The sequence below is a fragment of the Pagrus pagrus genome (assembly GCF_965226575.1).
Source record: "Pagrus pagrus genome assembly, chromosome: 19".
In the NCBI taxonomy this organism is placed as follows: Eukaryota; Metazoa; Chordata; class Actinopteri; order Spariformes; family Sparidae; genus Pagrus; species Pagrus pagrus.
The window spans coordinates 12533660-12557410 of NC_140203.1; the positions used below are offsets into that span (position 1 = coordinate 12533660).

Consider the following 23751-nt stretch of genomic DNA (forward strand, 5'->3'; position numbering starts at 1 on the left):
TAAATTCACACGTTATAACAAATCTACATTACTGGGTGAAACTTAAAGGTATGTAAAGTAATATTTAAAAAAAAAATTCCATCACAATTTCTCGTCAAAACCAAAACTGAATGATACAACTGACAAGCATTGATGATCACAGACCACCTCCCTCGCCGAAAAACATAAAGCAGTTTGAATAATTTATATGAAAAAATATACAACACAGCCAAGATATGAAATGTTAATAAGCATAAAAAGTACTGACTGCCCCTTTAGCTACATGCCGTACCTGTATTTCAAACCAGAAGGTCCATGTTGGGGCGTCGAGGCCGTGGGAGTAGAAGACGAAATATTCCCCGCTCAGGTCAAACTGAGGCGTCCCGTCCCCGAAGGACCAGGTGGAGAGGCTGGCTCCTCGGTGAGGCATCAGGTACAGAGACATGTGGCTGGGACCTGCACGAGAGTTTGTCCAAGTTGTCATGGCATTGCAGATATTCAAATTGCCTTTTTTTTTTTGCCAACACAGCAGCGTCAATGTCCTTACAGTGCTCAGAAACTTGAATATCTACATTCTTGTGACAAAAGGGCAAAGTCCTGCCGAGGAAGATCGTCTGATATGATTGAAAACTTGAGAATGGCTATTAAATGGACATGTGTTGTGAGGTCATCTAATGTTTAGAAGATCAAGAATTAACTCTGAGGGAATCATTTAAAGTTGTTTCAAAATGGCAGCCAGGTCAAAAGTCTCTAAAGTAATAATCTCAGTGCAGTTTACCCAGTCAGCCCAGATGCCTCAAGTCCAACTGAGGTAACGTAGTTAAGATGCATGTCTTTATTTGATTGTGTCTCTTATCTCTGCATGCAACTCAACAATCTATCTAGATTTATCTTCATCTGGCCACATGACGCACTCCTGACCTTTTACACTGAAGGTCATCTTGATCGTCCCCCAGCTGGTCTCCTCTTTGGACAGCAGGCTGAACTCCACTGGAGAGCTGGGAGACACTTCTGGAGCAGGAAGGTACCAGTTCTTCCTGCGAATACACCAAAAAAATTGAGATGAGGAGGACATGAAAAGAATAATATTAATACAGTAAAAATAAAGCTTCAAGGCTGTGGTGCTGACTTGCTGAGGAACTTCACAGGGAGGAACCAGGGGTAACCGCAGAAGGGCCGATCCTCTCGGCAGTCGGTGCGAACGCTGTCATTGATCTCGGGGATGTGAGGAGTGACGTGCTGTATGCCTGTGTAGTCAAAACTGTTGATCCACAGACCCGAGTCCCGGCTCTCCACCTGGCCCTGAAGATTGTGGAAGGTCCGCGTTGTGTGCTGTGGGGAGGGCGGATGAATAAAACGTTTTTTCAAAAATGAAGTCATTTAGTTCTTTAAAGCACATTATGTTCAACTGGTTTAATGCATTATTTTCTACTCTTGATGGAGCTCTTTGTGAGTTACAAGAGCAGGTGGTCCCTTTTTTCCCCAATCACAAAAACGTTGGGGGTGTGTGTGAATGTCATGGTGTGAAGTGCCCCAGTTACAAAAACACATGTACCTGCTCCCGACAAAAGATCGTAATCATGCATGTAAGAGCTGCACTGCAGGCTGGTCAGTCAAGATCGGACACAATTGAACCAATAAATGCAAGAGACTGTAATTCTGCTATTTCTTGTCATCATCATTTTCTTTGTGAGAATTACAATAAATGCTTGTGTTTGTGTACATGGGTCAATGACGTGACGCCATTTTTTTTGTGTTCTTATGGTTCAGTTGAATTTAAAAAGGTTAAAATTTGAAAATAAACGTACAAATTACTTGCATACATTCTCTTTTTGAAGACCTCATCTAAAATTTCTGGATTTAATCAATTTTCAGAGAATATTCAGGGGATAATGGCAAAAATGTCAATGTGGTGTAACCATAAAAACTTTGTACCAAATAGTTTAACTTGTTCAAAAAAGGTGAAATTCTCAATAAAACACCCAATCAACTAGTTTGGCATAATCTTACATTTCTGTTGTTTAATAATGAATAGGAGCCATTTTGTTAATTTGTGCAAGAAGACCATGTGACAGGAAATTATATCACAGAGAAGGACCCCTGATTAGCCTAACTGCTGCATGGCGAGGTTAGTAACTCTCTTTGAAATCTTGATTATTTGACATTTTTAGGGTATGGTCAGGTGTGCTTAGGGTTACATGTCAAATGGTATGACCCCAGGAAAACATTTATCATTCATAATTGTAAAAATAAGTATTTATTTTAAAAGATGTGTTTGAAATCTTCACACCAAGGCCACGTGCTTACATAGGTGTCCATCATAATGCCTGTTAAATTTGAATTTAAATTGAAATGTCAAATGGTGTAACCGGTTACACCATCTGACTTTTATTACATTCCTTTTGGTTAGAGGCAGATTTTGTCAAATATCAGTAGTTTATGATGCTGATTAAAGATGTAATATGAACTAACTTACTATGTGGAACTATTTTCAAGTGTTAAGTGTTATTAAGTGTTATTTCTTATGAAGAAGTGGTGATTTATCCACAACTATATTATTAAAGCTCTGGGAGGTTAGGATAAAATCATTATTTTGCATGGCTTTGATATTTTTTAAATGTTTAGCTTTAATATATATTTGTATTCCATTCACTTACAAGCAAGCAATATATAGTGCAATATATGTAATTTCATAATGTAGCAGAATGAAGTGGGTGAACAGTGACAATGTTGAACATGAACAGCAGCTTTAAAAAGACTTTAAACTCTAATAATATAAGAACTGTCCAACTACGTTGCCTTAAAACAGAAAAATACAACATCTGCCCTGAGACCAGGAGGGATTCACCTGCCCTCAGACAACTTCTGCCCTGAGACCAGGAGAGATTCACCTGCCCTCAGACAACTTCTCCCCTCAGACAACTTCTGCCCTGAGACCAGGAGAGATTCACCTGCCCTCAGACAACTTCTGCCCTGAGACCAGGAGAGATTCACCTGCCCTCAGACAACTTCTCCCCTCAGACAACTTCTGCCCTGAGACCAGGAGGGATTCACCTGCCCTCAGACAACTTCTGCCCTGAGACCAGGAGGGATTCACCTGCCCTCAGACAACTTCTGCCCTGAGACCAGGAGAGATTCACCTGCCCTCAGACACCTTCTGCCCTGAGACCAGGAGAGATTCACCTGCCCTCAGACAACTTCTGCCCTGAGACCAGGAGTGAGTCACCTGCCCTGAGACAACTTCTGCCCTGAGACCAGGAGGGATTCACCTGCCCTCAGACAACTTCTCCCCTCAGACAACTTCTGCCCTGAGACCAGGAGAGATTCACCTGCCCTCAGACAACTTCTGCCCTGAGACCAGGAGGGATTCACCTGCCCTCAGACAACTTCTCCCCTCAGACAACTTCTGCCCTGAGACCAGGAGGGATTCACCTGCCCTCAGACAACTTCTGCCCTCAGACAACTTCTGCCCCTCAGACAACTTCTGCCCTGAGACCAGGAGAGATTCACCTGCCCTCAGACAACTTCTCCCCTCAGACAACTTCTGCCCCTCAGACAACTTCTGCCCTGAGACCAGGAGGGATTCTGCCCCTCAGACAACTTCTGCCCTGAGACCAGGAGAGATTCTGCCCTGAGACCAGGAGAGATTCACCTGCCCTCAGACAACTTCTGCCCTGAGACCAGGAGGGATTCACCTGCCCTCAGACAACTTCTCCCCTCAGACAACTTCTGCCCTGAGACCAGGAGAGATTCACCTGCCCTCAGACAACTTCTGCCCTGAGACCAGGAGGGATTCACCTGCCCTCAGACAACTTCTCCCCTCAGACAACTTCTGCCCTGAGACCAGGAGGGATTCACCTGCCCTCAGACAACTTCTGCCCTGAGACCAGGAGGGATTCACCTGCCCTCAGACAACTTCTCCCCTCAGACAACTTCTGCCCTGAGACCAGGAGGGATTCACCTGCCCTCAGACAACTTCTGCCCTGAGACCAGGAGAGATTCACCTGCCCTCAGACAACTTCTGCCCTGAGACCAGGAGAGATTCACCTGCCCTCAGACAACTTCTGCCCTGAGACCAGGAGGGATTCACCTGCCCTCAGACAACTTCTGCCCTGAGACCAGGAGGGATTCACCTGCCCTCAGACAACTTCTCCCCTCAGACAACTTCTGCCCTGAGACCAGGAGAGATTCACCTGCCCTCAGACAACTTCTGCCCTCAGACAACTTCTGCCCTGAGACCAGGAGAGATTCACCTGCCCTCAGACAACTTCTGCCCTGAGACCAGGAGAGATTCACCTGCCCTCAGACAACTTCTCCCCTCAGACAACTTCTGCCCTGAGACCAGGAGAGATTCACCTGCCCTCAGACAACTTCTGCCCTCAGACAACTTCTGCCCTGAGACCAGGAGAGATTCACCTGCCCTCAGACAACTTCTGCCCTGAGACCAGGAGAGATTCACTTGCCCTCAGACAACTTCTGCCCTGAGACCAGGAGGGATTCACCTGCCCTCAGACAACTTCTGCCCTGAGACCAGGAGAGATTCACCTGCCCTCAGACAACTTCTGCCCTGAGACCAGGAGAGATTCACCTGCCCTCAGACAACTTCTGCCCTGAGACCAGGAGAGATTCACCTGCCCTCAGACAACTTCTGCCCTGAGACCAGGAGGGATTCACCTGCCCTCAGACAACTTCTGCCCTGAGACCAGGAGGGATTCACCTGCCCTCAGACAACTTCTCCCCTCAGACAACTTCTGCCCTGAGACCAGGAGGGATTCACCTGCCCTCAGACAACTTCTGCCCTCAGACAACTTCTGCCCTGAGACCAGGAGAGATTCACCTGCCCTCAGACAACTTCTGCCCTCAGACAACTTCTGCCCTGAGACCAGGAGAGATTCACCTGCCCTCAGACAACTTCTGCCCTGAGACCAGGAGAGATTCACCTGCCCTCAGACAACTTCTGCCCTGAGACCAGGAGGGATTCACCTGCCCTCAGACAACTTCTCCCCTCAGACAACTTCTGCCCTGAGACCAGGAGAGATTCACCTGCCCTCAGACAACTTCTGCCCTCAGACCACTTCTGCCCTGAGACCAGGAGAGATTCACCTGCCCTCAGACAACTTCTGCCCTGAGACCAGGAGAGATTCACCTGCCCTCAAACAACTTCTCCCCTCAGACAACTTCTGCCCTGAGACCAGGAGAGATTCACCTGCCCTCAGACAACTTCTGCCCTCAGACAACTTCTGCCCTGAGACCAGGAGAGATTCACCTGCCCTCAGACAACTTCTGCCCTGAGACCAGGAGAGATTCACCTGCCCTCAGACAACTTCTGCCCTGAGACCAGGAGGGATTCACCTGCCCTCAGACAACTTCTGCCCTGAGACCAGGAGAGATTCACCTGCCCTCAGACAACTTCTGCCCTGAGACCAGGAGGGATTCACCTGCCCTCAGACAACTTCTGCCCTGAGACCAGGAGGGATTCACCTGCCCTCAGACAACTTCTCCCCTCAGACAACTTCTGCCCTGAGACCAGGAGGGATTCACCTGCCCTCAGACAACTTCTGCCCTCAGACAACTTCTGCCCTGAGACCAGGAGAGATTCACCTGCCCTCAGACAACTTCTGCCCTCAGACAACTTCTGCCCTGAGACCAGGAGAGATTCACCTGCCCTCAGACAACTTCTGCCCTGAGACCAGGAGAGATTCACCTGCCCTCAGACAACTTCTGCCCTGAGACCAGGAGGGATTCACCTGCCCTCAGACAACTTCTCCCCTCAGACAACTTCTGCCCTGAGACCAGGAGAGATTCACCTGCCCTCAGACAACTTCTGCCCTCAGACAACTTCTGCCCTGAGACCAGGAGAGATTCACCTGCCCTCAGACAACTTCTGCCCTGAGACCAGGAGAGATTCACCTGCCCTCAGACAACTTCTGCCCTGAGACCAGGAGTGAGTCACCTGCCCTGAGACAACTTCTGCCCTGAGACCAGGAGGGATTCACCTGCCCTCAGACAACTTCTCCCCTCAGACAACTTCTGCCCTGAGACCAGGAGAGATTCACCTGCCCTCAGACAACTTCTGCCCTGAGACCAGGAGGGATTCACCTGCCCTCAGACAACTTCTCCCCTCAGACAACTTCTGCCCTGAGACCAGGAGGGATTCACCTGCCCTCAGACAACTTCTGCCCTCAGACAACTTCTGCCCCTCAGACAACTTCTGCCCTGAGACCAGGAGAGATTCACCTGCCCTCAGACAACTTCTCCCCTCAGACAACTTCTGCCCCTCAGACAACTTCTGCCCTGAGACCAGGAGGGATTCTGCCCCTCAGACAACTTCTGCCCTGAGACCAGGAGAGATTCTGCCCTGAGACCAGGAGAGATTCACCTGCCCTCAGACAACTTCTGCCCTGAGACCAGGAGGGATTCACCTGCCCTCAGACAACTTCTCCCCTCAGACAACTTCTGCCCTGAGACCAGGAGAGATTCACCTGCCCTCAGACAACTTCTGCCCTGAGACCAGGAGGGATTCACCTGCCCTCAGACAACTTCTCCCCTCAGACAACTTCTGCCCTGAGACCAGGAGGGATTCACCTGCCCTCAGACAACTTCTGCCCTGAGACCAGGAGGGATTCACCTGCCCTCAGACAACTTCTCCCCTCAGACAACTTCTGCCCTGAGACCAGGAGGGATTCACCTGCCCTCAGACAACTTCTGCCCTGAGACCAGGAGAGATTCACCTGCCCTCAGACAACTTCTGCCCTGAGACCAGGAGAGATTCACCTGCCCTCAGACAACTTCTGCCCTGAGACCAGGAGGGATTCACCTGCCCTCAGACAACTTCTGCCCTGAGACCAGGAGGGATTCACCTGCCCTCAGACAACTTCTCCCCTCAGACAACTTCTGCCCTGAGACCAGGAGAGATTCACCTGCCCTCAGACAACTTCTGCCCTCAGACAACTTCTGCCCTGAGACCAGGAGAGATTCACCTGCCCTCAGACAACTTCTGCCCTGAGACCAGGAGAGATTCACCTGCCCTCAGACAACTTCTCCCCTCAGACAACTTCTGCCCTGAGACCAGGAGAGATTCACCTGCCCTCAGACAACTTCTGCCCTCAGACAACTTCTGCCCTGAGACCAGGAGAGATTCACCTGCCCTCAGACAACTTCTGCCCTGAGACCAGGAGAGATTCACTTGCCCTCAGACAACTTCTGCCCTGAGACCAGGAGGGATTCACCTGCCCTCAGACAACTTCTGCCCTGAGACCAGGAGAGATTCACCTGCCCTCAGACAACTTCTGCCCTGAGACCAGGAGAGATTCACCTGCCCTCAGACAACTTCTGCCCTGAGACCAGGAGAGATTCACCTGCCCTCAGACAACTTCTGCCCTGAGACCAGGAGGGATTCACCTGCCCTCAGACAACTTCTGCCCTGAGACCAGGAGGGATTCACCTGCCCTCAGACAACTTCTCCCCTCAGACAACTTCTGCCCTGAGACCAGGAGGGATTCACCTGCCCTCAGACAACTTCTGCCCTCAGACAACTTCTGCCCTGAGACCAGGAGAGATTCACCTGCCCTCAGACAACTTCTGCCCTCAGACAACTTCTGCCCTGAGACCAGGAGAGATTCACCTGCCCTCAGACAACTTCTGCCCTGAGACCAGGAGAGATTCACCTGCCCTCAGACAACTTCTGCCCTGAGACCAGGAGGGATTCACCTGCCCTCAGACAACTTCTCCCCTCAGACAACTTCTGCCCTGAGACCAGGAGAGATTCACCTGCCCTCAGACAACTTCTGCCCTCAGACCACTTCTGCCCTGAGACCAGGAGAGATTCACCTGCCCTCAGACAACTTCTGCCCTGAGACCAGGAGAGATTCACCTGCCCTCAAACAACTTCTCCCCTCAGACAACTTCTGCCCTGAGACCAGGAGAGATTCACCTGCCCTCAGACAACTTCTGCCCTCAGACAACTTCTGCCCTGAGACCAGGAGAGATTCACCTGCCCTCAGACAACTTCTGCCCTGAGACCAGGAGAGATTCACCTGCCCTCAGACAACTTCTGCCCTGAGACCAGGAGGGATTCACCTGCCCTCAGACAACTTCTGCCCTGAGACCAGGAGAGATTCACCTGCCCTCAGACAACTTCTGCCCTGAGACCAGGAGGGATTCACCTGCCCTCAGACAACTTCTGCCCTGAGACCAGGAGGGATTCACCTGCCCTCAGACAACTTCTCCCCTCAGACAACTTCTGCCCTGAGACCAGGAGGGATTCACCTGCCCTCAGACAACTTCTGCCCTCAGACAACTTCTGCCCTGAGACCAGGAGAGATTCACCTGCCCTCAGACAACTTCTGCCCTCAGACAACTTCTGCCCTGAGACCAGGAGAGATTCACCTGCCCTCAGACAACTTCTGCCCTGAGACCAGGAGAGATTCACCTGCCCTCAGACAACTTCTGCCCTGAGACCAGGAGGGATTCACCTGCCCTCAGACAACTTCTCCCCTCAGACAACTTCTGCCCTGAGACCAGGAGAGATTCACCTGCCCTCAGACAACTTCTGCCCTCAGACAACTTCTGCCCTGAGACCAGGAGAGATTCACCTGCCCTCAGACAACTTCTGCCCTGAGACCAGGAGAGATTCACCTGCCCTCAAACAACTTCTCCCCTCAGACAACTTCTGCCCTGAGACCAGGAGAGATTCACCTGCCCTCAGACAACTTCTGCCCTCAGACAACTTCTGCCCTGAGACCAGGAGAGATTCACCTGCCCTCAGACAACTTCTGCCCTGAGACCAGGAGAGATTCACCTGCCCTCAGACAACTTCTGCCCTGAGACCAGGAGGGATTCACCTGCCCTCAGACAACTTCTCCCCTCAGACAACTTCTGCCCTGAGACCAGGAGAGATTCACCTGCCCTCAGACAACTTCTGCCCTCAGACAACTTCTGCCCTGAGACCAGGAGAGATTCACCTGCCCTCAGACAACTTCTGCCCTGAGACCAGGAGAGATTCACCTGCCCTCAGACAACTTCTCCCCTCAGACAACTTCTGCCCTGAGACCAGGAGAGATTCACCTGCCCTCAGACAACTTCTGCCCTCAGACAACTTCTGCCCTGAGACCAGGAGAGATTCACCTGCCCTCAGACAACTTCTGCCCTGAGACCAGGAGAGATTCACCTGCCCTCAGACAACTTCTGCCCTGAGACCAGGAGGGATTCACCTGCCCTCAGACAACTTCTGCCCTGAGACCAGGAGAGATTCACCTGCACTCAGACAACTTCTGCCCTGAGACCAGGAGAGATTCACCTGCCCTCAGACAACTTCTGCCCTGAGACCAGGAGGGATTCACCTGCCCTCAGACAACTTCTGCCCTGAGACCAGGAGGGATTCACCTGCCCTCAGACAACTTCTGCCCTGAGACCAGGAGAGATTCACCTGCCCTCAGACAACTTCTCCCCTCAGACAACTTCTGCCCTGAGACCAGGAGGGATTCACCTGCCCTCAGACAACTTCTGCCCTGAGACCAGGAGAGATTCACCTGCCCTCAGACAACTTCTGCCCTGAGACCAGGAGAGATTCACCTGCCCTCAGACAACTTCTGCCCTGAGACCAGGAGGGATTCACCTGCCCTCAGACAACTTCTGCCCTGAGACCAGGAGAGATTCACCTGCCCTCAGACAACTTCTCCCCTCAGACAACTTCTGCCCTGAGACCAGGAGGGATTCACCTGCCCTCAGACAACTTCTCCCCTCAGACAACTTCTGCCCTGAGACCAGGAGGGATTCACCTCATGAGGAAAATCCTACAAAACAACTTCTGCCCTAAGACCAGAGGAGACAGTTGACTCCCTTTTGTCCAACTACGTTGCCTTAAAACATAAAAACATGAATTCTGCCCTGAGACCAGTTTTTTCTTCATTGAAAATAATTTTAAAAAGTTAACTTGACCTTGTTCACCGTCATGCTTGATTTTTAGTGCCAGTTTCTTCAACAAACAATGGCCTTTGACTGCAGAAGCAACATAGTCAGGTGGTGTAACTGGTTTGTGTCAATTGGTGTAACCAGTATTATTCATAAAAATATTATAATGTACAGGAAAATTCATGTGGAATAAGATGTAATCCTCTATTGCAATGTACTAACATGTTTTTCAACAGTTTATACATAATTTGTCAAATATTATTTAGAAAATGGTGTTTTCAGCATTTGTCCTGCTCTATATTACAAAAACGCATACAATTTTAATTTAAAATAATCCTAATAAAATCTATTTTCATGTGATATTTTAAAAATTAAGTAACTGTTTTCATAAGTACACTTGCATACACTCTAGGTGGAAAGAAATATTTAATATTTCTCCTTCTTGTTGTGGTTACACCACTTGACATTTTCAGTCTTACCTTTCGTAAAAAATAGTTCAAATTCTATTTCAAATTACATGAAACCAACATAAATACAAAATATACATTTTAGCAAACCTGATGCAAGCTTTTAAAACATTTTTTTAAAACATTTTTGAATTGCTCATAATGCAAACCCTTATTTGTCACTGATGCACATATTTTTGCTTGTGTGTGTGTTGTGTGTCTTTGAACCTGCAGGAAGACTCGTTTCGGCCGCGGGCTGTCTGGATTGCCTGAATAAGGAAAGAGAAGGCCGCAGGACATCAACAGGAACACGACGACGAAGACTGAGCCCAGACCGGCCAGGATCCACTTGGTGCTCCGTACCAAGTAGATGAAATGCAGCTGAAACAGACAGAGAAATGTGTTGCTTTAGCGGCGGAACAAAAGCACAAAATCTATTTGTGATTTGTGATTTGATGATGTGGGAATACTCACAAAAAAGGAAGAGAGGAAGATGGTTGCCAGGGTGACAAGGGAGGCCAGCACCACCTCGGGGGGTATTTCTGTGCCGCTGCGACCCATGATAGGTGTGAAAATCTCAAACACCACCCAGATGAGGAACATGAAGTGAACATACGGCAACGCCAGGCCGAACAGATAGAGCACGCTGTACTTCACCGATGCTCCTGCAGAAAGATGGAGGGGTTTACAGATTGTTGGATGAAGCTGAGCCCACCCCACAGCAAATAACCAGATCAAACCATTCATCATTTATGGTTTTGAACTTAGTTGTTCACATTAAAATTTACAGAAGCAGCTGCTGTGATTCATTAGAAAAAGAACTTGAACGGGGTTTTCAGAAGCCATTAGAAGAGACAAGCATTTTTTTTAAAGCATGCTGAGGCCTTCAGTCAAGTGAACAGTAGGAGCTAACAAAAGCCAACGGCTGGAGGTTAACTTTAGTTTACACACAGCGATTACTGTAGCTTAAGGACTTCCAAACTACCCCTCTTATACTACAAAGCACCAGTTTACAAAACCAAGAGAGCCATCAGTGAGATCATATTTACTGCTGAAAGGCTTTTCAGAAGGAGCCAACCAAACCAAAGTGTCCACCTACACCAAAGCTGTTACTTTCAAGCGACTTCTGCTTCTCATCAAGTTGGGAGTATCACTGCAAATAAAGTTGAGTTGAGGCTGAGTGTTTACCTCGATTTTTAAACTCCTTGGCCAGCAGTAGTTTAGTGGCCAGGGGGAAGGCCACCATTAGCATGGGCACGTAGGCTGAACACAGGCCCTGCTGGGTCAGCCACACCAGGCTGCAGCACCACAGCAGCAAGCTGACGTCGAAGTAGAGATCACCAAGCTCCACCAGGCGTACACCCTGCAGGGAAAACACACACAATGAGCTCAATATACAAGAAAAACATATGATCACATTAAAGACATTCGTGGAATAACAATTTCTGTGCAGTTGAGGAAAAATCTAATTGTTGCGAGACCATCTGCTAAGTTTACCATGTGAAATGAATACTGAGGACAAACAGACCTCTTCTTGTTTTCCTCCTTTCTACTCAAGTCATCATCCCGAGTATCTGCATACATCGAATCAGACTATTGGGGATTAAAGTCTACTGACATACAGGAATGCTGGAAGTGTGTGCTTTGGCTCCCCACTCATCAGATACGCAGCCTCTGAAATCCTTCATTTTAATTAATAAGTAACAAATAGAGCCGTTGAGGTCGTCTCATTGTCGGCATATGAGGAGATCTGTCGGTCAGTTCATTCTGGTAACTGCAAGACTGTAACCTTGGTTCCTACACACGAAACATTCATCACCAATAATAATACATTTTTATTTAACATCACTGCAAATAAGACAGTCACTAACTGACCAAAATGAATGAAAATGGTTTGGAGAGAAGCTCCACTACTGCAGGGCAAACTCACTGACCTATTTTACACACATTACTGCGGGATTACTGAGAGGCTTGCTGCAATATTTTGTTAGAGAGCACATTTAAACGCACAAGTACACAAGGAAGCATTGTTAGATTAAAACTAACGTCAAGGTCGAGGCTTCACTTAGAGGCGCTCAACCAGCTCTTTTCTCACATTGACCTTTGGTTGAATGAATTGACATTTAGCTGTTACTGTATACTGTACAATGTGTGTACTCTCTTCATGAACTTGTACCCAAGGGAGCGTGTCAGCAACTGCCAGATGTAAATATTAAGGAGTAGTTAATGTGATTAACTAAAATTCCTTATTTAAACAAAAGGAAATATCCACATATTGAGTCAGCTATAACATTTGCTATAACATTTGAAGAGTGTAGTGTTGCACAGAGTGAAAAAACTAGTTAGCAAATGACCAGAGAAGTTGAAACAGTTAGCTAAAAGTAATGGATATAATATATAGTAGTGAATAAATTGATCAAATAGTTTAAAGTGAAGGATAAACTGTTGAAATAGCTTCAGGTAATGGATAACCACTTGAAATAGTTAATACATTGTCAAAACATATAGCTTAAAGTAGTGGATAACGATTGTTAACAAAAACATGGACTACATGGTGAAAATTGTTTGCAAAAAGTACTGAATAAATGGTTGAAATATTAACTAAAAGTAGTGGATAATAGTTGTTAGCCAAAAATGATGGATAAATGCTTGTAATTTAATGCTTGCAATTGCTAAAAGTAGTGGATAAATGGTTAAAACTTTTAGCTTAAAGTAATGGATATATGATTGAAATTGTTATCTTAATGTGGTGGATAATGATAGTTAGCTCAAATGAGGGAATAAATGGTGGAAATGGAAAGCCAAGGTAGTGGATAAATGTTGAAATATTAGCTAAAACTTGTGGATACTGATTATTAGCAAAACACAGGAAATAAATGGAGGAAATGGTTAGCTAAATGTAGTGAAAACATGGTTTAAATATTAGCTTAAAGTAGTAGATAATGATTGTAAGCTAAATGTAGTGGGAAAATGGTTAATTGTTAACTAACAGTTGTGGCTAATGGTTCTTAGCCAACATCACAAGTCAAACATTAGCAGTGCTTGAGTTCATGTTTATCATTTTATCTACTTTGATGATTTCTATCTGCTCTAAACCTGCCAGTCGTGTGTAGCTTCGTGTAAAAGAAAGTACCATTAAAACTGATATATTCTGCTCTTTCAGTGGATGTTTTGTTACACTGGTGATGAAGCTTTATGCGGTCTGGGAGAAAGGCTCATCTGTGTCCTTTCTGAAAGTGGCCTTGAAAAGATGTGGCTCATAATGCGGTTAGCTCCAGATAGAAATCAACTTTCCTTAATGGGTTCGGTCTCAAATGAACACTTGTATTCTCTAAATGTCAGATGTACAATATGTCAATTGAACCTCAAGTTACACTTCCTCAGGAAATGCAAGAATAGGCTTTACTATTAGCAGGCGGATATGTTAATATTTGAAGATGCTCAGTCTTCAAAAAGCGCAGTAGACAGGTAATCTGGCACTATGCAGCAGACAATATCTTGGTGAATGTGCGACACAGATGGCCGACACCTCTAAAATTTCATAATTACACACACAGACACACACAATCATTCACAAATAACTGCTGTGCTGTAATCATCACGGTGGAAGAGGAACTGTCTCGCCTTCTCTCTGCACTTCAGTCCCCATTAAATGTGAGCTCATCACAAGATATTAAGCGTGAGGGATATAATGTGACTTCCTATTTACATAAAACAATATGCACAAATGCATTGAGGAAGAAGAATTGGACCTCACTCTAAAAACGTGTTTTATGTGATAAGGCATTACTGTAAAGATATTAATCTAAGTCAAGCTGGTCAGCATTTTTTCGGCTTCAGCAGACACAACATTTTAACAATCACCTCTGGCCTAGACTGGTGATACACATCAGTTTGTCATTCAACTCTGCAGTACAACTGTATTTTAGAAAGAAGTGGAATCTTACTTAAATTCTTTTACCTATACATGCTGTTTGCCCTTAAAGTTAGTGTTCAAAAATAAAGGAATAGCTTAACATTTTGGGAAATACAATTATTTGCTGAGTTAAATGAAAAGATCGATACCATTCTCAAATCTGTCCTGGAGGCGGAGCAAAAACATAGTTAGCTTAGCTTAGCATAAAGACTGGAAGCAACAGTACCGTCACAGGCAATGAAACAGGCTAGTTAACAAGAAGCAAAGAAACTCTTTTTCCCAAAATGTCCAGCTGCCTGCTTTTAAAAGGAAGCATTAAAACACACAACTTACTCCGAAGTATAAGTTCTTGGCCAGCGTGTGAATGAGGATCATCTTGCCCGTGGCAGCAGTCCCATACAGGCAGATGGAGGCGTAGAAGTGAGTGTACCAGAACATGGAGCGTCCCAGCAGAGTGACGATCAGAGCCACGATCAGCACTGACAGCAGGGTGACAAACCAGCTCAGGACTGCTACACCTGTAGCACAGGCCAGATCTCTGACATAGCGACCACCTGAGAGAGATGCAGATGATTTATTATGAATAGATGAAGCTACATTTAGCGCGATCTGTTGCACTAAATCTTTTATGCAGCACCAAATAACTAAGAAATGATAGAACAATATTGATACCGCACCAAATCAAAATTTGGCTGCAACAGAGTGAAAACTAGTGGAGATATTTTTTTTTTTTTTAAATGAAAGATTGTTTGCGTGGAAAAATGATTGATTGTTTCACATTTGATTACTGTAAACATTCAGCAACAACTATTTACATACTACAATACATGTTGCCAAGTATCCTTTTCGTAGTTTCTTGGATGTTCAGGACATATTTCAACCCAAACCAGTGAAAAATAAGCGATCGTGGGGTGTGTTTGGAGCACAGCTATAGAATTCTGCAAGGACGTTTTTATATGGGAAGGCCTCAGTGAGTTGGTATGTAATGGCCCAATTGTCTTGTGTAAATCCTCTGGCTGCCAATAAAAAGCAACATTTAAAAAAACAATAAGAATGGGCCGCAAAGAGGAAAACAAGCAACACACCCCAAGCACAGGAAATGACATGACATGATATGACACGCATCCACCAAAGGAAACGGCGACCTACCTCCGTTGCCCGGCAGTGAGGCTTTCTTGGCCAGATAGAGGAAGGTGGCTGTGGCTACCATGTAGTTGAGGATGGTGCCAACGCGGGCTGGGTAAGCCACCACGACTACCCCCAACAGGTCAAAAAACACCATGTTGCCATGACGATACTCGGAGGAATCTGCCAACTTCTCTGACATAACGAGGTACCTCAGCACGGCCAGGATGTTGTCGCCTGAAAACAGGAAGTGAGGTGAAGAGGCTCAAACACAAACACGATAAAGCTCGGTGAATTGATTTCTGCAGTAAGAGTACGTCAGGTGGACAGCTGGAGGGCAGGAGCAGGACACGGTCTTAACTTAAAACCACATCAGGGTAGGAGACCGTGTGAATTAACGGACAAACTGCGAAGTGAACGAAGAAGTTTGCTCCATTGTGGTTTTTGGTTTCGACCGTTTGAACATCTGCTCCCATAATCAGAGGAAGTACATCACAGATAAAATGACTGATTATGAAAGTGATAACCTCACTGTCACACGAGGAAATGGATCGTCCTTTACAGAGCTGTCACATCATACGCAGATTTACTGATGACTCGGTATAACCTTCTGACCAGCAGGGACAGACTGTGGCACTGAGCCTGACAGTATTTCCTGCAGCAATAAAAGCGTGTGCACATGACCACCACGTTAATGAGTGAACAAACGGGAGTCTGTCTGTTACTGGAATTATGGAAGAATATTCAGGCTGTAAACATACTAAAAAAGTGGCATCATGATCTCGCACATACACTATACTCTCCCACACGTACAATAATAATAGCACCATTCTCTCAAACACGCAACTATACTCACAATACAGCTTTTCCCATGTCAGGATATGTGAAAAATGTGAAAAAATCTCACCCACACACACTTTTGTTTTATTTTAAACATCTCCATTCTGTCATAGAAACACTACTATGAGTGCGTGATATGGTTTGTGAAAGACGACGGTTGTGTATGTGTGTGATTTATGACCAAACTGCCTCTCGTAGTTATACAACACTCGAGTAGCTGAATATAGGCCACGTAGAGGACTTCCCATGAAACTGGCTCCGATCGTGACCCTGAATGTAGATGAGAAATCTTGCTACGTGAAGGATCAGTAAGAGGTCGCCGTGTTGGTTACGGCTGCCTGAGGCTAAGTTCCTTTTATCTGTGCCTTTCTATGTGCTGCTGCCTGCATGTCTGCACACACACTCGCACACACACACACACACACACACACACACACACACACACACACTCCCTCAGAGGAGACAAAGCTCCATTGTTCTTCCGCCTGGTGGGCTCTCTGTGGCCTGAGAGTGTAAACAAGAGTGTACAACATCTACTTGTTCGCTGCTAAGCGGAACGATTCTGCTTTTTGAGTTGACCACAACGCCCCTCAGTTTCACTATGACAAAACAAAATGATGACGAGATTAATTTGAAGTCATTTTTAATCATTGCCATGCTCTTGTTTATACGTCTACATAACATCCTTACAAACAGATACAAGCAACATTTGATTTTTAACAAAACATTAGAGCGACGCTAACCTTGCAACTTTCCCCACTTTGCCTACAGGCAGATGTGTGAAGTGGGTGCTGAACCTGCTGTTCATCACGGGCATCGACAGAGCGGAGCTGCTGGTGTAGCTTCCTCCGTGCTGTACCTACACTCCACCTAACAAAACTGTTCTCCTCTACGGGACTAAAAATACCTTCTACCTCCCTCTGAAATCTCACTTTCGCTCTCTAATAATTCATGCCTTTCATGGCGAGTTAATGTATACAGAAGAGGAGGAGAGGGATGTCCAGTAGCTGCTGAGAGAGAGAGGCGAGATGCCAACTGTCTCAGGTTTTTAGTGCTGACTGACTGGATTCTCTGCGAAGCACAGCAAAATCATTCGGCAACACGGTTGCACAAGCTAAACGAGGGCAAGTGCAACAGTAAATGTCTGTAGCCGTTTTGTACGTATGCATTTCTTAGTTCTCGGTGAAATAATGAGATCAGCAGAGTGCTGACCGGTCTGCAGCCAGGGGGAAAGAGCACAAATGGACAGCGTGCTTTTGTGTCTGTGACAAAAACAGTGTTGGCAGCAGTTTTTAACCCACACCAGTCGACTGCTGCAGTGACCGCTTTCTCCTTGAGAGAAAGTCAGACACGCCCACCAGCTAACATGCGCTGAATCTATTTGCGATAAGTGTTAAATAAAAGATAGAGGCGTTTAGATTTCAGTACACGTAGGTATAAGTGGAAGCACGCGTGCTTATTTACATACCGGCTCTCTGTATCGAGTCTGTCAGGATCCGGTCAGCAGTGTCGTACTTGGTGTGGTAGATGAAACCGTTTTCAATGAAAGCTAGATCAATGCCTGTAAGAAAAAAAATAGATACACATACACAGAATACGGTAAAACTTTTGAAAAAGTAGGTATCCATTAGCCACCACCTCGACACAGAAAGATTCCATACTTTCACGATTTATTTCTATGCTGTAGTCTGAGGATTGTTCAGCATTACCTGGGATGTTGCCAAAGTCCCTGTAGATGCGGAAGTCAGTGTCTGACGGGATGATGCCACTCTGAAAGACTTCCTGGCCCACCACAGAGGCAAAGGGGTGTTTGGCTGCGTGAACGTAGGCCTGGACCAGCCATGGGTTTTCTGGACCTTTTGTGGAACAACAGGAAGAACAAGATTTAAGGTTATTTGATATATCTTTGGCACAAAGAATAATCATTCTATGGAAAAGGTTTATTACCATGGTTTTATAACCCTGTCCCTTGCTGTCTTTACTATGCTAGCTGTTAGTGTTTGGGGGGTGATTCTTAGATGCATCATGGTTCTCTGAAATCTCTTGAAAGATTACGTGTTGATGCAGAAAAAACAAAAATTTAAAACGTTGTCAACATTATAATTGCCTGTTACAATTTTGTAAGACTGGGCTGTATGTTCTTTACGGCTGAAGCAATTGGATGGTGAAAGGTCTCAGACGTAAGACATGTGTATCATGTTTACTTTCTGAGCTAGGCTACTTTATTAGCCTTGTTGTAAGCCTGTTTTTTAAAAGGTTAGTCCAGTCAAACTAGGTGTGTCACACAGTGAGACGATTTAAATCATGTATAGAGATCAAAAGCCCTTAGACTGAGGGATGTGATGTAGACGATTAAGCTTGTTTAATGTGCAGAGCATGTCAGTTGCACCGAGTAAGTACATCAGATAATGTCTTACATATAAATGCATTGTAACAGGCACCTCAGGAACCATAATCAGGTTAGAAATCCATATAGATACTGAATAGTGGCAGCCTGCCACAAGGTAAATGGCTGCCAACAAGAATACAGCAGTGCTTTCATTTGCAAGCTTTCCTGATGACAAGAGACAGAAATGTTGATGGAGGGCTGCACACGGAAACGTGTGCAAAATAAAACGCAGAGAAAACGCGCAACCGGGCCAATTTGTCGAAAACAAACTGTACAGTACCTGTCTGGAAAACAACCTCCTTGCCCCCGACACCTGCAGCCTCCAAGTTAATAAAGGCTCGCACCTGCTTGGCCCAGGGATGCTGAGTAATGAAACCATGACTGGCCTGAAGTAGCAAAAAAAAAGAGAGACAAAAGAGTTGGTGAAAGAGAAAGTAAGACAAACAAAAGGGAGAGGAGACTTCTTTATATCAAATGACAATCCAAAGTGAAGACTGTCCAAACTGTAAAATATGTGTTGGTGTCACTTCATTTTACCTGCAGGATATTTTCCTCCGCCCCATTAAAGAGGAAGATAACTCCATGATGAAGAGGAGTCGACTGGTTGGCCAGAGAATGGAGGACTTCCAACATCACTGCACAGCTCACTGCATCATCACTGGCACCTAAGACAAGGAAACCAGTGTGTGTGTGTGTGTGTATCAGGCAACAGAAGCTTGGCCTGGCATTTATACACAGACTCATGCAATTGTTCACCCAGATCACCCGGTTTTCCTGACACGGTGGCTCAGTTTGACATGAGGAAACATGCAGATTATTTAAACTCTGAAGAGCATACGATTGAGACAAACTCGCAAACGCATAAGAATAGAAGAGGGCCGGCTCCGTCTGCAAAGTGCAAGCATGAGAAAAATGCGGCAAGCTGGTAAAAATCCAGCTCCCACTGCTCGTCTCCACTACCGTCGAGAGCACAAAGGAATAGGGTTAATAGCGAGAAGAAAAGAAAAGACCATGTGAACAGAGCATGTGACGCGGACAGATTAGAAATGTTAGTGGCGAGGAACACAATTTACTGAGAATAAATGCGAAGAAATGGGGGGAAAAACTGTCCAAAGATCAGAGAGACAAGAGTGAGACATCATGTGCTTCGGATTTCTGGATTTAATTTGCTCATGAGGAAGGGGTGAGAGCCCGTTCACTGTTCGTCTGGGTCCCATTCCTGCTGCTGTCGCTGCCACTTGTGTCACCTACATATTAATCCCCGTGCCCAAAAGGCTCTGTGTGAGCTTAGAAGATGGCAAGTGCAAAGCAAAGCCTGACTAGTTCACCTGTGCAGATAATAGCTTCCAAGGGGAAAAATGTAACACTATATATCAAGTGAGTTTGCTGTCCTGACTGCTTGCGCGAAGATTGAATAATGTGGACACGACTATGTGCACTACGCTCTTTGTCCTTCCCTTTTTTCCTTTATTATTTTTTGCAGGAACAAGAAGTGTTTAGAATTCCAGCGTATCAAAGGCTTGGCAGGCGAGCGGTGGCCGTGAAAACATATGCGTATCTTCCTGCTCCACACCTCTTGGATCAATTTCCTTTTGCCAGTGAAGCTGTGCGTGCATATGTGTGTGTATGTGTGAAGTGGGAAAACGTGTCTCTCCAACAGGCTGAAGGGTGTGGAGTGAAAAACAGTGAAAATTCCTGAGTTCAAACGAGAGAAAGGACGGCTACACTGTGCTGCCGATGAGCAACGAACACTGTTATTACTGTACGGTAGATATGATCCCCTGATTGCTCTGAGCAGCTTCCTGTTAGAAGCACAATATAGCTGTTTATCAGATATACAGGAAGTACTTTGGATCCAAATTTTCTGGTATGGCTTGCTCTGGCTGACGAACTAACACTGTGAAGTCCACATGACCACTGTGCTCAACACTGACACAAATGAGGCTATTATCAATACAAAACACCTCGGGACTTGTGTGCTGGACACCTATGGCTTGAGGAAAACAGCTGCTGGATTTTTCCACAGCCATGCTAGCAGCTCTGTGAGGTTGTACTGTACCAGCTTAATGCCCACAAAGAACAGCTGAGGATTCTGGGACAGTTTGTCTCCTGTCTGTGTTTAGACAAACTGAAATATTGACCCAATGATTAGGGCCGCAACTAAAGATTATGTTCATTATTGATTAATCTGACAAAAATGCGTTCATCACAATCTCGCAGAGCTCAAAGTGACATCTTCGAATTGCTTCTTCTGTCCAACCAACAGTCCAAAATCCAACAAATGTTTGACAAAAATGACAGAAACAATTCATTAATTATCCAAATAGTTGCAGATTCATTTTCTTTGGATTGATTAATCATCTTACGCCTGCAGCTCAATTGATGATGCCACTAGATTAAAAGTGAGGGGATCAAAGTTTACAATTCATCTTCTGGGGACCGTGAATGTCTGAACCAAATTTAACGTCAAACCGCTGACCGGTAGTTATGATATTTCACTGTGAACCACAAATGAGAACCTCGTAGTGGTGCTACAAGAAATATCAGGGGATCACCAAATTCAGTAGGATTAATCCTCTGGTGAACATGACTGTCTTCACAAAACTTCATGGTAATCCTTTAGATAGTAAACACTGTCACCCTTAGAGCCATGCTGCTGAAAATGAAAATACAAACAAAGGAATTTGCTGTAAAGTACTGGTCAGACCCCAGCTCTTCCTTTACAGCCTTGTGAAATGACAGGACACAATGATTAAACCCAAAATGAAACCCTGCAGATTCACCATTCAGTTGGAAAAGCTTGCACATGAGGGCTTGTGCCAGATTTGAGTCCTTTTCTTTCTAGTTTGTTTCTAGTATTTCTAGTTTGCCGCACACTAATGTGCCAATGTTTTCTGCATGTACCTACATGCAAACTGTGTGCTACAACTGCTCATCTTAAGCTCAGTAATGCCTTCAGTGAGAACTCACATTTACCATTTTACTTGAAAATTGGTGAATATACGCAGGTTTTTCAAGCACAGGTAAGTCCACTAAAGATAGGAAATTGTCTCCTTTCCTGTTGCCAGTCGATGTTTGCTTTTCTGTGTTTGTTTTTTTCTGGTGAGTCATGTTCGATGTCACAAACGTACCTGAAAACGGGGAAAAGTAGAAAGCAGCTAGGCTAGCGACAATGTTATGGTGGTACATCTTTATATATTTAACTTTTAAGCTCAAGACCGACTGAACAAGTCTGAGCGCTGCGTGAACGGAAACTGATGAACTTTTTGTCCAATGTGAAAGGGGTACAACAATAGGCAGAAGTCTTCAAGTACCTGGACTGTTGGCCACTGTGTCAAAGTGGCAGTTGGCGAGCATGAGATGCTGCGTCCCGCTCTTAGGCTCCAGCCTGACAGCGATGTTGGTGACACGGTCATAGAAGCTGGTGAAGCCTCCAAGAAAGTCAATGGAGAAAGTGCCAGTGGGACGCTGCACGTCTACCGTGAGCTGATGGGGGCCCGCTGCCGTTTCAACCCGGATCTTCTCGATCTGCTCCAGCAGGTAGCCCACTGTCAGGACTTCATTCTCCGGGCTGCCCACCGGCCGAGGGCCGACGCTGGTGATCTGCTCCAAGTGTCGTCTACATGGTGAGGTGAGGGTTAGAGTGAAGAGAGACAAAGAGAAGTGTGTGAAGGGGCAGTAAACCAGGCCTTTTTTCTTCCTTAACAGCATATCATATTTATTTCCTGCTGTTCACGTTCACTCTTCTCACATTTCACGTCTTTGTACGTGTGTTTGAATGTGAGCCTGTTTCAACAGTGTCTCATTTCAGTCACTTGAAGCTGGTTCATACCAAAATTAAGTTCAGGTTCAAAATAATATACCTCTTATTTTCATTTATGTCACACACACATACTGTTGGTTGAAATTAGGTTATATACAGGTTAGCAGTGCTACAAGATACAATATCAATTATTGAAAGGGGGAAGGGGTATTTCATAGCATAACAACAAACTTGACTTTCTAAAAATCACCCCAAGCATATTTTTCTGCATTATAATCTCTTTTAAAAACATTTAAAATGGAAGATCTTTCCAAAGTGACGACAGACAGGACTAGAACTAAAATCAATTGATTTTTTAAAAAACAAACTGGGTGTAACCCATCTTTGTTACGTTAGCCGAGTCCTGACTTCGGACCACTGTGCTGACTCAGTCAGGTTACTGTATGGCATGCTTCTGAATTACTTTGACCTGATCTTCCTTGTCACTGCACAGACTCCCTTAGGAGATGGAAACAGGAAATTAAGCCAAGCAACCCATACGGCGTAAAAGAAGAAAAGCAGATGTGTTTCCTGATATTTTCTTTTAAGAAGCTGCTGCTGGTGTTTGCTGCAGCTGTTGAAGAAAGGCCGATGTTAGCTTCACTGGCCACACCAGACAAAGTGCTGCTGTGGTAGCTGATGCTCACGGCCACCAAAAACCATTGTCGCTCATCTAACCATGGTGTGTGAGGCCATGTGTTGTTATCCAGCTGTTACAAGCATGGATCAAATACAACAGATGTTTGCTTCTCCTCTGTTTTCTAGTGGCGACAAACTGCTGCTCTCAATCTTTTTAAAGCAGCCTCTCAGGTGCCGCTTCATGCTCGGGCTCATAATTCAAATCTGGATTGGCACGGAATGGACTGTTGAAAGCCATGATTGTGAACAAAGAAGCTCAGAGCCCTAATCAGTTGAAATGCTGCACGCCTGACTCATTCATAGAGCAACCAGCCAGATGACGGCAAATCCCGACGTCCAGCACTTTCAAGGGCTCAACATCAGCCCTGCGGAGCGAACCTCAGGTTCAGAGCCATAATCCCCGTCGCTCCTTCTCACAGGGACTGAAAATCTGATAAAAGCTTTTGCACTGTGATACTCAGGAGCTTGGTTTATCTAACAGGATGTATCATATTTCCATAGTCACGTAGACAGGCTGCATGTTATTATTAATTAATCTGTCTGATTGTTTTGTTCATGATCATGTTGTTTAAAATGTGCCAAAAATGATGCTTAAGATCGCACATCCCAGTGACATTAATATGATGATATTAAACATAAATAAGCCGTATTTCCTCACAAATATTGGGATATTTTTTTTGCTTGATATTAACTTAAAAAACGA

At 45.5% G+C, this 23751-nt stretch overlaps 1 protein-coding gene and 2 long non-coding RNA genes across 5 annotated transcripts in view; all 3 read right to left on the minus strand.

Moving 5' to 3' along the window:
- ermp1 (endoplasmic reticulum metallopeptidase 1) overlaps positions 1-23751 on the minus strand; it is a 31885-nt gene that overhangs the window by 7009 nt on the left and 1125 nt on the right. The window contains exons 2-14 of the mRNA XM_084383559.1: positions 21922-22226; positions 19145-19272; positions 18888-18993; positions 17928-18074; positions 17687-17779; positions 15403-15615; positions 14587-14807; positions 11526-11700; positions 10812-11002; positions 10566-10718; positions 1109-1311; positions 901-1016; positions 272-435 (exon numbers count right to left, since the gene is read on the minus strand). Coding sequence (XP_084239685.1) covers positions 272-435; positions 901-1016; positions 1109-1311; positions 10566-10718; positions 10812-11002; positions 11526-11700; positions 14587-14807; positions 15403-15615; positions 17687-17779; positions 17928-18074; positions 18888-18993; positions 19145-19272; positions 21922-22226 — 2215 coding nt within the window. The remainder of the gene's footprint in view (positions 1-271; positions 436-900; positions 1017-1108; positions 1312-10565; positions 10719-10811; positions 11003-11525; positions 11701-14586; positions 14808-15402; positions 15616-17686; positions 17780-17927; positions 18075-18887; positions 18994-19144; positions 19273-21921; positions 22227-23751) is intronic.
- On the minus strand, positions 3455-5048 carry LOC311275217. The gene is made up of 3 exons (XR_014624837.1): positions 4697-5048; positions 3778-4275; positions 3455-3489 (listed from the first exon to the last, which is right to left on the minus strand). It is a non-coding gene; the product is annotated as an uncharacterized lncRNA (long non-coding RNA).
- Positions 5159-7775, minus strand: LOC311275216. Of its 3 annotated transcripts, XR_014624834.1 has the most exons (4): positions 7424-7775; positions 6402-7002; positions 5727-6138; positions 5159-5520 (listed from the first exon to the last, which is right to left on the minus strand). It is a non-coding gene; the product is annotated as an uncharacterized lncRNA (long non-coding RNA). The 3 variants fall into 3 exon arrangements; XR_014624835.1 differs by having other exon boundaries at positions 5159-6138; XR_014624836.1 differs by lacking the exon at positions 7424-7775 and adding an exon at positions 7003-7180 and having other exon boundaries at positions 5159-6138; positions 6402-6899.